Source organism: Epinephelus lanceolatus, chromosome 11, assembly GCF_041903045.1.
Source record: "Epinephelus lanceolatus isolate andai-2023 chromosome 11, ASM4190304v1, whole genome shotgun sequence".
Lineage (NCBI taxonomy): Eukaryota > Metazoa > Chordata > Actinopteri > Perciformes > Serranidae > Epinephelus > Epinephelus lanceolatus.
In genome coordinates this window covers 40,955,859-40,969,621 of record NC_135744.1, presented here as the reverse complement: position 1 = coordinate 40,969,621, position 13,763 = coordinate 40,955,859, and the positions used below count along the sequence as shown (strand labels likewise).

Here is a 13,763-nt window from a genome sequence, read left to right as displayed (position 1 = left end):
CATCCTTGTCCAAGTAAACATGTGTGCCAAATTTGAAGAAATTTCCTCAAGGTGTTCCCGAGATATTGTGTTCACAAGAAAGAGACAGAAAAGGTCTCAATGCCCTTGACCTTTGACCACCAAACTCTAATCATTGTTGAGTCCAAGTGCCAAATTCAAAGAAATTTCCTCAAGGTGTTCCTGAGATACTGCATTCATGAGAATGAGACAGACAAGGTCTCAGTGACCTTGACCTTTGACGACTAAACTCTAATCATTGTTGAGTCCAAGTGGAAATTTGTGCCAAATTTGAAGAAACTCCCTCAAGGTGTTCCCGAGATATTGCGTTCACAAGAAAGAGACAGAAAAGGTCTCAATGACCTTGACCTTTGACCACCAAACTCTAATCATTGTTGAGTCCAAGTGGAAATCCCACAAGGTGTTCTTGAGATATCACCTTCACCAGAATGGGACGGACAGACGAATGAATGGACAGACCGAGACATAAAATCGGCAGATGTGAATGGATATTCATCAGTGACGGTAGCGAATCTTCACGATAGCGTCAAACATATTCATCAAATGTTTGTACCCTGGTGTCTACCTTCAGTTGCACTTGCAAAATCAATCAACATACCATTGATAAATCAGAAGTTAGTGTTATTTCGTGTGTTAAAAAGTCCGTCAACACATCTTGCCACTTGGTTCTTAACTACTGTATGTATAATAGCATTATGAGGACAGCAACCTGTTCACAGTCACATTGTGAGGACTCCCACAGGGTTAATCATTTGCTTTAGGGTAAAGACTTGATATTAGGTTTAGAGTTACGCTTAAATGTAAAGTCAACAAAATATCCTCGCAAGTATGGTAAAACATGGTTGTGTGTTTGCGCAGAGCCATACACAGTTTCTTCAGAAACTGAAGGAGAGTAAACACAAAGACCGAATGTCACTGAGCAATCAGAACAAAGCACAAAGAAAAGCCAGAGGAAGTTCCTGTCCTCTCTGCATTGGTGCTCAGGCTGCTTTCAAAAACTCGAACAGTCAGAGATACACTCCACAGTGATGCAGTTTCAAGTGCAGGTTCATTCACCACACTGCGAGAGCAAGAGCCAACATGATGCTCACTGTATTACATTATGATCTCAAACAGGTTCAAGGCTCTGCAAGTACATTTTATTCTTGTGAAATAAACTGAAACCGTAGGTTGGCTCAAAAATACAGAAATAAATAAATCACACAACATATTTGATAATCCAGTCATCACTTCTCTCATCTATCTCGCAAAAATGGCAAACATTCTCTGGTTTAAGTTTCTCTAATGTGACGATCTGAGGCTTCCTCCTCTGGCAGTCAACTCAAGCTGCACTGATTCATACACACGTCATATGTCCCTCTCCATATGTCATCTGTGAAACACACTCACACCCAATTTGGCGGTCTATTTTAGCTGCAAACATTTCCCAGCTCTCCCTCTGCCTCGTCAATGCTGCTGCTGCTGCCCTGCATCAGGATTGCTGCCTGCTCTTTCAGCTCCACCTCCACCCCAGCATCCACCTGCAGGCTCATCACTACCCAATATCTCATGTCAGTCTAGACACCAAATCCTAACTACTGTATGTTCTGCTGTTGAAATGAACATTTCAAACGCTGAGTTGTCTGACTGAAACATCATTATGAACTGAATATTTTGGGGTTTTGGACTCTTGGTCTGACAACACAAGACATTTGAGAACGCTGCTTTGAACTTGTGTGACGTCTTTTACCATTTTCTGGCTTTTTCCAGACTAAGCCATAGATCTTTAATCAACATGTGATAGCTGCAACCTCATGCCAAATTTCAGCCTGTAGCTGCTAAATGCCAAAACACACCAAGTTGGAAGTAGAAAATTGCAATTAATTGTTTAAAACCCTGAAAACAATATTTTTTAGAATCAATTAATTGTTTAGTTTATAAAGTATCAGAAAATAGTGAAAATGCAAATCACAATTTCCAGAGTCAAAGATGACGTCGTTTTGTCAGGCCAACAGTCCAATAGCCAAAGATATTTAGTTATAAATCATATTAAAGGGAAATTTCGGTTTATTTCAACCTGTCTCCTATCGTCCTAAATTTGTTTCAAGTGACTAGTGACATAAAAATAATAGTTAACATGTTAGCCGTTAGCCTAGATACAGCCGGGGCGCATAGTAGCATCAGACCTGTTAAAACGTAAGTGAACGGGCAACCTTCAAGTGCAAAGTTAGTCCACTAAACAAGCTTTTTTTCCACAAAGACTGCCTCATATCGTTAGGATAAATGTCAGAGAACATATAGAAAACGACATGTAAACGTGTTGTCTTACCTTACCGGTGTGCTGCCATGTTTGTTTACCATTTAGCTCTGCTTTCCAAAGCGCGGCCGAAATATCGCGAGAACAAGCAGCGATCTCATACAGTGCCTGAAATCTCGCGAGAACAAGCAGCAACAGCTGGAAGGCAGAACCGGACAGTAGCCTGAAAAGTTCATTCATTTATTTTATGAAAGATTTATAGAATAATGGCTGACGTTTTGCCAGACTTCGACTTTGTGGAGGAGGAATTTGATTTTGCAGAGTTTGATGGCCGCCCTTATTTATTTGAGCCAGAATACACTGACGAAGAGCTTCGTGAAATTGAAGAACGGAGGAGGAGAGAGAGAGAGGCGCAACATGTAGAGGACGAGAGAGGAGGAATGGCTGCTGCAAGGCTGCGTAGCTCTGGAGATTGGTGGTGTACCTGTGAATGCTGTGCCCCAGTGCCCACAGAAGAGGAATGCCTCTGTTGCAAGGAATGGGAGCGGTTGCAGCCTTATTTTCAAGGTCTGAATGTGACCGAGGACGAGACACCTCCACCTGGAGTAGTATCCAGCTGGGCTTTATCTAGAGCTCACCAGATATATTTCGGCCACGCTTTGGAAAGCAGAGCTAGATGGTAAACAAACATGGCAGCACACCGGTAAGGTAAGACAACACGTTTACATGTCGTTTTCTATATGTTCTCTGACATTTATCCTAACGATATGAGGCGGTCTTTGTGGAAAAAAAAGCTTGTTTAGTGGACTAACTTTGCACTTGAAGGTTGCCCGTTCACTTACGTTTTAACAGGTCTGATTCTACTATGCGCCCCGGCTGTATCTAGGCTAACGGCTAACATGCTAACTATTATTTTTATGTCACTAGTCACTTGAAACAAATTTAGGACGATGGGAGACAGGTTGAAATAAACCAAAATTTCCCTTTAAAAAGCTGCTTTGCTGTTAATCAATTACTTAATTGCCAGAAAAGTAATTGGCAACTATTTAAACGATGATTTAATCAAATTAATTTTCAAACAAATCCCAAACAAGTGATGGTTCTAGCTTCTTCAGTGTAAATATATGACACTTATACCACTCTTGCATTACAGTAAACCTGGTGGTGTGTTGGTCAAGCAAAAAAAAAGACTTCACTTTGGGTTCTGGGTAATTAAAATGTTCTTTTGTTAATATTTTATGTTTTACAGACCAAAGAACATTCGACAAGTTTGTCAGGCTTCAAGGACAAACACCAAGTGCTTCGGTATAACACTCAATGTACACATGACTTATTTGTTTACAAGAAAACTCCACAAGATGTCTTTAAGTTTTCAGACTCATAACTGAAAAAGTTAGTGAATCAGTTAATCTGCTGTTTAAGAGACATGCTGGTGGGAACAAGAACATTTTAAAAAGCAATAGATGTGTTTTTCTTTAATTTGGTGTGACATGGTTTTATTAAGTGCAGTACTGTCACCTCCTGTCAGGCAGAACTTCAGTTTCCTCGATACTGTATCATGTTGTAAATGGCCGTCCTGCTGTTTACAACAACAGACGTCACCTTTGACCTCCATTGTCACAAAGCTCCTTCTTTCCCTGTGCCAGTGTGATGATTTCCTTCTCAATGACTAAAAGCTAACTGGGCTGCTTTCAGTATAATTATGAATGTTTATCATTTTGTGGAGACTCTCTGGTACCTCTCTCACCGACATGCTCTTTGTCTTAATGTACGTCTCCACTAAATGCACACGACGGACATCAGCCATCTCGCTCTCTCTGTTACCAATGAGCTTATTGGTAATTCTGTGGGGGATGTTATCATCTGTTGCCCGGACACAAACAAAACATCTTGTTTGCATTGTATCTATGACAATAATTCATTTTGCCTTGGGCATGTCTGAGTAGCAGCTGCCTGGCAGTATTTGAATAGCAAATCCTGAAGCGTGGTATTGACTTTCTCCTTGTCCGAACACACAGTGAGGCTGCTGCTATAGTCGGAGCTAGTCTCTGTTATCAGTGTATACTCTGACTATTTGTTTGATCATGGAGCATTATTAAGAGCAATCAGTGATTTCATAGCATTGCCATCTTTAGTCTTTGAGAACTGACATTGCCTCTGGATGAGGACTGAGGGACACTCTGCAAGGTGTTTACAGAGAGGAAGGATGTCATTTACACTGGACTGGGGAGGACATGTCCCCTTCACTTTTTAAAACCCTGCTTTTGCTTTACACTTTTATATTTCCACTAAAATCTCTCTTAACAGCAGCCTCTGACTGACCAGCTGCTGAAAGCTAAATGAGAGGAGCTATGAGCTGATAACAATGTTGATACACTCTTTGGGTCGACTCCAGATATTACTGTGCGACTGAAGCATTAAAGCAGATAGTGCTTGATTGGGGTTCTTTTGCCCTGGGTTTTGCCTTACAGCTACATACAGTGAGGTTCTAATGGTGCGTTCATTTTGTACTCGGAGGTCGGAAGTGGGAATGACGTCACCTCCGAGTTGAGAACAGTTTTTGCATTCTAGTTGACAACGGTGGACAAGTCGGAAAAAACCATGGACGCCCGCAAGAAAGCCTTTGTTGCCCTTGCACTTTCGGAGTATAGACAGCTTCAAAACCATCATGCACTCCAACTGATGAACGCCGCAGATGAGGCTGACCTAATGTAAAACAAATAAGATAAAACTGCTATAAACAGTACTTTAGCAGAGTGTTTACTCACTTCAGCCATCTTGAATTCGTAAGTCAAGGTTGATGCGGTTGCTCCGAGTTTCTAAGTTGGAAATCCGATCTCAGGGTGCGTTTGAGTTTAAACTTCCGACTGGGAACTGGGAATTTCCGACCTCCGAGTACAAAACGAGCGCGCCATAAACCCCTGAAACGGTGCCCACATCTCAGATTGACAGCTGTGTCCCCCACTTAGAGAAACAATTGACCACTCAGAGCTTACTTCAGCTACCTAGCTGTATTAATGAAAATTAGTGGAGACAAGCATGGACGTTTCAAGTTGTTTCAAGTCAACTTACAGAAATAATAACTCTTAAATCTTGCTTATTTAACCCTTTGAAACCTGAGCAAATTGGCTCGATTTATTTTAAAAAAAACAGGGAAAAGGGAATTGAGCAGCGGAAGAAGAAATGACCCAAAAAATTAGCAGGAAATTACTTAAAAAAAAAGAAAATTAAAAACAAGAAAATTAGTAAAAATAAATAAATAAAATAAAAAAGAGTTAAAAACAAACAAATAAGAAAATGACCTGAAAAGAGTGCTTAAAAAATTACAATAATTCTGTAACATAATTTCAAAATGTAATAATAATTATTATTATTATAAATATATTTTCCCTAGCTTTTTTCTTAATTTTAATTTTTTTTTTTTTGCAATTTGTGGGACATTTCTTTCCAGAAATCGCACCATTTTGCTCTTAGTTTAAAGGCTTAAATACTTATGAAAGAAAAGTGATGTTGCTCCAGGTTTCAGGAGGGGGATTAAATAGTTACGCTAAGATGTCTAATTAGCGTGTGATGTAATCTAGCAATTTAAAAAGCAGGCTCTAACTATTTTGTATTGAAACACTGGCCCTAGGGACTCTGTGGTTTAAACCCTGAACCATGTAAATGCCCCATCTGATGTGTTAAACCCAGTCTGGGACATCTGTCACATGTCCCCCTCTCTGTCTGCACTTTAAAGTCTTCCGTAAGCAGAAAATTAAATGTTCTATGAATAGTTTTTTTCTTTCCTGAAGCATAATGAGACACATCAGCTGAGTGTTGAACGTTAGAGTGAAACACAGTCAGGCTGCAACTTATGATATTTTCAATTCTTGGATCGACACACTCAACTGTTGGGTCATAAACAATTACTTTTACAATAACAGAAAAAGAAAAGACAAATGACCATCACATGTTCTTACAGCTCATGGTGACATCTTCAAAAGGACCAAGAGAGAGCTCCAAGAACATGATTTAGCTTTCAGTATGAGCAGTATGTTGTGTTGTAGAAGCTGGCTGAGTAAAGAAAGTAGGCATTGAGTGTCTGGTCAGATGTGCAATCTTGATTTCTTGATCAGATGCCTCGTGATTAAAATCAGTTTTCTGACGTCACACTGTGTTTTACTCAGGCCAGGCTGTTGCACAGTTGCAAGGGTTTCAACAGCATTTAAAGTGAGACTGTGTAACTGTTGAAAAAGGACATCTTCCTCTTACAGATTAAGGATTAATTCATAGCAAAGTTTCGATCAATTCAACGCAATCACACACTTACTAAGACGGATGTTGTGTCAGTGCTAATGTAGAAAAACGTCAGATGATACCCAGCCCTATCATCGTCTATGATCAGCCAGTTCAAAATGCTGTTTGCCCACTCTTTCCAAAACTTTCCTAAACATTTAATGAATCTATAAAGGGCAGTCGACCCCAGACAAACAATCACCATGTCAGACTGCATTAATTCCAACAAGTCAGCAGTTACACATTTGCTCACACAAACAGAATTAGTCAAGATGGAAAGATAAAACTAAAGGTGCAGGTTAACTGAGTTCAACTTGGATTTGACAGCTGCCTCGGTGCGTCCCACGTGATTGACACAAACGGAGAAAAGAAATGTGGCAAGAGAAAATTAAAGACTAATAGATTTAATGGTTAGTATTTATAGGTCACTAAACTGTTTTGTACTTTTCTGCCCGTCATGACGTCTGCCACATTTCCTTCAAACAGATCTGACTTACTGTATGAACTTGGTTTGGTTTCAGAGGTGGTGGTGTTAATTTATTAGCACAGATTATAGGTTATGGGGCTTCCCAAATTAATGGTCTAATAAAAGAAATAGATGTCTTGTAAACTGTGTTAAACACAACACACTTATAGCCCTTGACATCACATTTAGTTTTCATTTATGGAGACTTTAAACTCTGTGATAAATACTGTACTTACATCTTTACTAAGCACTGTGCTTTGCTGCCACTTGAGAGTCGGTTTAAGCATCTTACAATTTACATGCAGTTGCTCATACAGCTTAAAGGGGCAGCTCACCCCAGAAAAAAATGCATATTTTTCCCGTTACCTGTAGAGCTATTTATCAATCTAGATTGTTTCGGTGTGAGTTGCAGAGTGTTGGAGATATCGGCCAAGGTGCTAAAAGCGACAAAAAAAAAAACATTTGAAAAACTCAACAGCGATGTCTCTTTCCAGAAATCATGATCTGGTCACTCAAGATAATCCACAGACCTTTCATGCAAGAAATATTTTCTTTCTACCAAACTACACCAGCCAACCAGATCACCATGCAGAAGGATGGACATTACGCCCTCGCAACCATTCACACTTCTCATTAGACTAAATCACAACCTGGACATCCAAAGCCCCGCTAACTGAAACTCTGCTGGGTGTGAACATGTCTCTGTACACAGGAAGTGGCACAAAAAGCTCAAGACTGACACACAGACTCCTGAATGACACAGTGTGAGAACTCCATCCAGAGAAAGATGGGTTCTCCACCTGCATCTTTGCTCCCTTTGCTCTCCTTCACTTTAGCGTGCAAAACTTGAGTCACACTACTCGATGTTTGGCCACTGACGCTCAGACTGTTTCCTCACTTCCTGCCATTTGGAGCCACGAACATGGGGAGTTGCCTAATGTTGCTTGTTTTAAAGGAAAACTCCACCCTAAAACTTTAACACCACCTAAAACGCCTTTGTCCCAGTTCTAGAGGCCCACTTTTCTTTTTGCGGACTTCCTTTTCATCCTTCTACCACTAACTGAACACTGTGAAAGTTGACAGTATGTGTTGTGGGTGCCACGTCTTTTTAAAAACAAGAAATCAGTCAAAGAAGAGACAGAGAGTTCAGTATCTTGTGCTGAGGTATAGTCAGTAATAGAGTTAAAAAGATGGGTTTCAAGCTAATTTTATGCCACTGAAACTCAATTTCCAAGGCACAAATTAACTGGCTTTGGAAAATGGTACGGGGTAACATGAAGTACAAGCCAATTGTAGTTTCTCCAGCAATTTAGTACTGCACTTTTATAGAGTTGAGGGACTCACAGTATACTAAAGCACAGGCTAAAACAACAAGAACATGAATTTGACCTTCAATAGTGGGTGATTTTCAGTGCACATTTCTTTAGTGCCAAAGAGTTTTGAGGTTTGATACCTCCGCCTACACACTGTTTCACCAGCTTCTGTAATTCAAATGTATTTTTTAAGTCTTTCTGAAAAGTGTGATAAATAAATAATTATCAAATACAAGGGTACTTTAACCTGCATGAATCTTACAAAGAGTCAACACATGTTTGCACGCCAACGACGGACATACATTAGACTTAGAGACATGACCGCACGTATAAAAACCACTGTTTTTATCTCTACTGTGGATCAAGCTCAAAAAAACTCTTTAATCCTGCCAGTGGTGAAATGCAACTTTACTTTTTTCACTTTTGATACACTTGTACTTTACATGAGTGTTTTGAATTCATGCTACTTACATTTGTTTTACAATTTAAGTTACTTTGCAGATTTTGATTTTTAATACAAAATGGACCGTGCTGCATAATGAGCACTTAAACTTTAGGTGCTTTATGTTGAGTTTGATGCTAATACTTTTGCACTTTTACTTCAGTAAGCTTCTGAATGCAAGACTTTAACCTGTAACAGAGTATTTTTACATTGTGGTATTACTTCTTTTACTCAGGTTAAATACTTTAATACTTCTTCCAACACTAGATAACAATAATGGCTTTCATTCAACACACACTGCCTCACAAATCTTTCAAACCTCACACCTCCAGCCTGAGCCTAGATGAACCCGATGACCTACAGTGATCGATGATGATGTGAAATCTGTGGAGTGCCCCTTTAATTGGCTTAAATATACAAAATAAAGTATAAGTCTAAAAATACAGTATAGTGTTTTAAATTGAATCGTGCTGGGTGTGTTAAGTTAAATATCTTTGCATCCTAGCAAATGTGTCTTCTTATACCTGAATCAAACAACTGGTTAAAGCAATAATGGTGATCATGTTAAACTTTTTGTTCCCCAATAATAAAAAAGAACATCTTGTCCACAGGAGGCAGAGGTCAAGGACTGATTGCGGGGAGATATGGTGCCTTGCTCACTGGCTCTTCAGCTGGGCAGACGGGTGTCTGACTCCTGGTTCTCTACAAGCACAACAGATAAGCTGAACTGTGCAGATAAGCTCGGAGCGAGAGATCATGACACTCATCTTCTCATGTCCCTCTGCAGATGGCATTAGGATTACGTTGGCAACGAGTCACCACAACCTTTGTCTCCTGCTCAGAGTGACAATAACAAAGGGCTTTCATGATGTCTCCATTGTTCACCATAAGGTGCACATGGGCCTGCTCAGGAGTGTCATCACACACAAGAGCCATGCACTCTATCAGTGTTTAGGAGATGTAACATTTGCTCTTGACATTTGCATTTTAGACATTTCGTTGACCTTTAAACCTGGAGTGACTGAACAGGATCTCGGGAGCCTTCAGGTATCAAAACATGAATCCAGAATCTAGACTACAAAGCAGGTGAAGGCCATTCTAACATGATAAATTGCAATTCTGTGCACAAAGCAGCCTACAGACCCTGTACAGCAGCCGCTCTGCCTCAACATCCTGTTTCGCAAACGACAGGACGATGCTGCAACATCAGCAAGGGAAACCCGATGTGTCGCTGCAGTCACATTTCACAGTTGCAATCCCTTCCGGACCTCTCAGACTTCGCGTTTCATGTACTTAACCAGAGCCACGCCAAACTCTTTTAAAAAATTCGGCAATTTTACGCGCCCTTTGATTACAACGGTGTCCGTGCCTGTACACAACAATACTGACAGCGTTTTACAAGTGTCCAGAACCCAGTCTTTAATTCGGCATACACTAATAAACGGTGCTTCATTTAAATAAATATTAAACTCTATCTGGCTAGCTTGACATCCTCTCTGTGCTCTTTAACTGAGCCTTACTGTTTGTGTGTTACAACAGTGTTATTGACAGTTCATGATGAGCACCTTCAACAAGGAAGGCAGACATTTTACCGCAAAAAAAGACATTTACTAAAACAATTTTCACGCCGAATTGTCCGCTGTTTGCTAAGTAGTTAGCTAAAGTCTTTAAATAGGTCAAAGCACCTATGTAAGTTCACTAATAAGCCAGAAAACTTTAAATTGCGAAAGTTTAGAATGGAGTTCGGCGTGTCGAGAGAGCGGCTCGTCTTTAGGTAATATCCTGTACGGACTGAATCGCATGATCATAAAATTTGATCACCGGCTAAGAGGAAGTGCAGCAACAGTTTATATCATCCATGTCCCGGGCATCCCTGTTGCTGTTGGACCGCCTCTGTCTCTGAAGGCACCGGGAGAGAGGAGCTGTCAAAGCGCCATCTCCATCCTTACCTTCCCGTGCTTTCAGCAGCACCGTGTTGGCCACGATATTCTCCAGCTCCATGTTGATGCTGTCTGGGCTCACAGCAGCAGCAGCAGCAGCGGCAGCAGCAGACGGAGCTCCTGGTCCCTCCGGCGGCTTCAATCACAGTTGATCCTCCCTACACACCGTCCACCACCTCCTCCCACCGCCCAGCCAAGGAGGAAAAATTCAATCCTCCGTTTCTGCTTTCGCACAGTCCTGTCCGGTGACAGACAGTCCGCACCCCTCCTCTCCTCTTTCTCCTCCTCTTTCTCCTCCTCCTCCCTCCGTCTCTCCGCCCAGAGGCTGCTGTCAGAGAGGAGGAAGAAACACAGACTTCTCACTCTGTTATAAAATGGTTGTTTGAATTAAAAAGACAGAAAATGACACAGATATTACAGACAGACCTCTCACTCTGCTCAGACTTCCCCCATCGTTGATTTATTTATTATTATTTATCAATTTATTTATTTTCATTTTAAAAAGCTGAAACATAATAAGTTAAATTGGTATCTTATACGGCAATATGGCCCCACCTGTCATTTTTTTTTGCTGTGATATTTTCATTATTATTATTATTTTAAGAGTATTATTATCAATACTAATAATAATAATATTTTGAAAAAGTTATTATTAACATATTCTTCTTCTTCTTATCATTATTATTATTATTATTATTATTATTATTATTATTATCAATGATAATAATAATATTTAAAAAATATATTATTAACATATTATCATTATTATTATTATTATTATTAAGAGTATTGTTATCAATGCTAATAATAATATTTTGAAAAAGTTGTGATAATGATAATAATAATAATAATTCTTTAGAAATATATTATTGTTATGATTATTATTATTATAACTATTATTATTATTATCAATGATAATAATATTTTAAAAAATATATTATCGACATATTATCATTATTATTATTATTAATGATAATGATGATAACAATAATAATAATTCTTTAGAAATATATATTGTTATTACATATTATTATTATTATTATAACTGTTATTATTATTATTTTTATTATTATTAAGAATATTATTATTATTATCAATGATAATAATATTTACAAAATATATTATCAACATATCATTATAATTATTATTATTAAAAGTATCAACAATACTCTTAATAATAATAATATTTATTTAAAGTTATTATTAACATATTATTATTATTAATGATAATAATAATAATAATTCTTTAGAAATATATTATTGTTATTATATATTATTATTATTATTATTATAACTGTTATTATTATTATCAATGATAATATTTAAAAAAATATATATTATAAACATATTATTATAATAATTATTATTATTATTATTAATGATAATAATAATAATTCTTTAGAAATATATTATTGTTATTATATATTATTATTATTATTATTATTATTATTATTATTATTATTGTTATGTTATTATTATTATTAGTATCAGTAGTAGCAGCAATATTTTTTATTACATGTATTATTCATTATAATATATTTTTGTATTTTAATTTTTTTTTAATGATAATTTAGTAATTCCTAAAAAAAAACAGTATACAAGTATATAAATGTGAGTGTAACAGTATGCAGGATGCTACTGTTTTGATTTGTAAGGTATTAATTTATTTCATTTATTTATTTCATTTAATTCTTAAAAATTACTAAAATGTTGTGGATCTATTATTTCTGTTGTGGATGTGATCAGTCGGATATATCCAGAAAACAAATGTACATTTTTGTTTATCAATGATTCTAATTTAAGTTTATTAATTTAGGATTGTTTTACATGTTTTATGTCCTCAGTATTTGAAGTCTGCTCAAGATGTTGCACAGTTATAGTATGAGACCGGCAGTAAATACCATGCAAGGTTAAATCCATGTTTGATTTATTCGGCTCCTTCTGCATACCTGATCGATCAATTGCTAATTACCCAGCCAATCAATCCACATCAATCCTGCTTCACAATGACATACGTCACAATATTCCAATCAATACACGCATGAGATCCAATTCCTCCAAAAAGGCCGTGGTGCCCCGGGATGTATCAGTCAGAGCTGATGCACTGTTACAAATCCAGAAATCAATACATTACATGAGTCCGGAGCTGCTGCTCTTTGTGGCTCATCTCACTCTGCAGAAAGTGGATTTCCCTGCACGGATCAATGAAAGCACCACGGTGCATTAAAGGTGCATTAAGGGAGACTCTCACTGTTTTGTTGTGCAGCATAACGACAGCAGCTCACATCAGGCAGAGGGGCTGATAGAGGTATTGATCAGAACCTGTCGCTCTGATTGCTTCTTCTGGGCATGGCTTTCAAAACTCACTCTCTGGTCCAAACTTCCACTTGTGTCTTCAGCTGCTCATTGATGAGGAGGACAGCAGGGCCTGAACAGGTCAGAGGGTTTAAAGGCCTCTTGCTCGAGCCAGGAAAGACAACAAACAGTGTCTATAAGGAATGAGATCATAACACAAGCACAGAGCACTTAACATGACGTCCTGACCTGAACAGTCTTGGGAAACGGTGTGTATTACCTTCTCTACAAGGGAAGGAATGCAGTTCTGATGAGGATATTGCAAATCCCTTTTTTAGTTTGTTGGTTTATCTGCAGTCACATTTGAGTAAGTCAGAAAGGTATATTTGAGTGGAATGGCTTCAAAAGAATCAATATCATATATTCATATAGTCCTTTTAACACCCAAACCTTAAATAAATGATTAATTTTAAGGTCTAAATTGGGAACACTCAGTGTTGAGGGTAGTGACCATCTGGTTTTCTCATTTGTTAAACAAAAGTAGGACAAAATATAATTATGTTTTCATACATTTCTATTTTTTAATGGGGAAATAACAGTACCACCATTTGCATTTTTTAAGAACAGATGATCTTCCAATATGTTCTCAGTGATATGTAATTATGCAGAGGCAGTTTTAGTTGTGTGAACAGGCCTTTATATTGCTATACAATTCACACATTCATCGTGCAGACAAAGCAATGATAAAGAAAGACCGAAACAGGCTTCAGAGACTTCT

The 13,763-nt window shown here is 38.0% G+C and overlaps 1 protein-coding gene across 1 annotated transcript in view; it reads right to left on the bottom strand.

Annotated features, from left to right (window-relative positions):
* Positions 1-10,998, bottom strand: part of grk6 (G protein-coupled receptor kinase 6) — an 80,200-nt gene extending 69,202 nt beyond the window's left edge. Inside the window, exon 1 of the mRNA XM_033610079.2 lies at positions 10,700-10,998. Coding sequence (XP_033465970.1) covers positions 10,700-10,751 — 52 coding nt within the window. The 5' untranslated portion in view covers positions 10,752-10,998. The remainder of the gene's footprint in view (positions 1-10,699) is intronic.
* Positions 10,999-13,763: the final 2,765 nt, after the last annotated feature.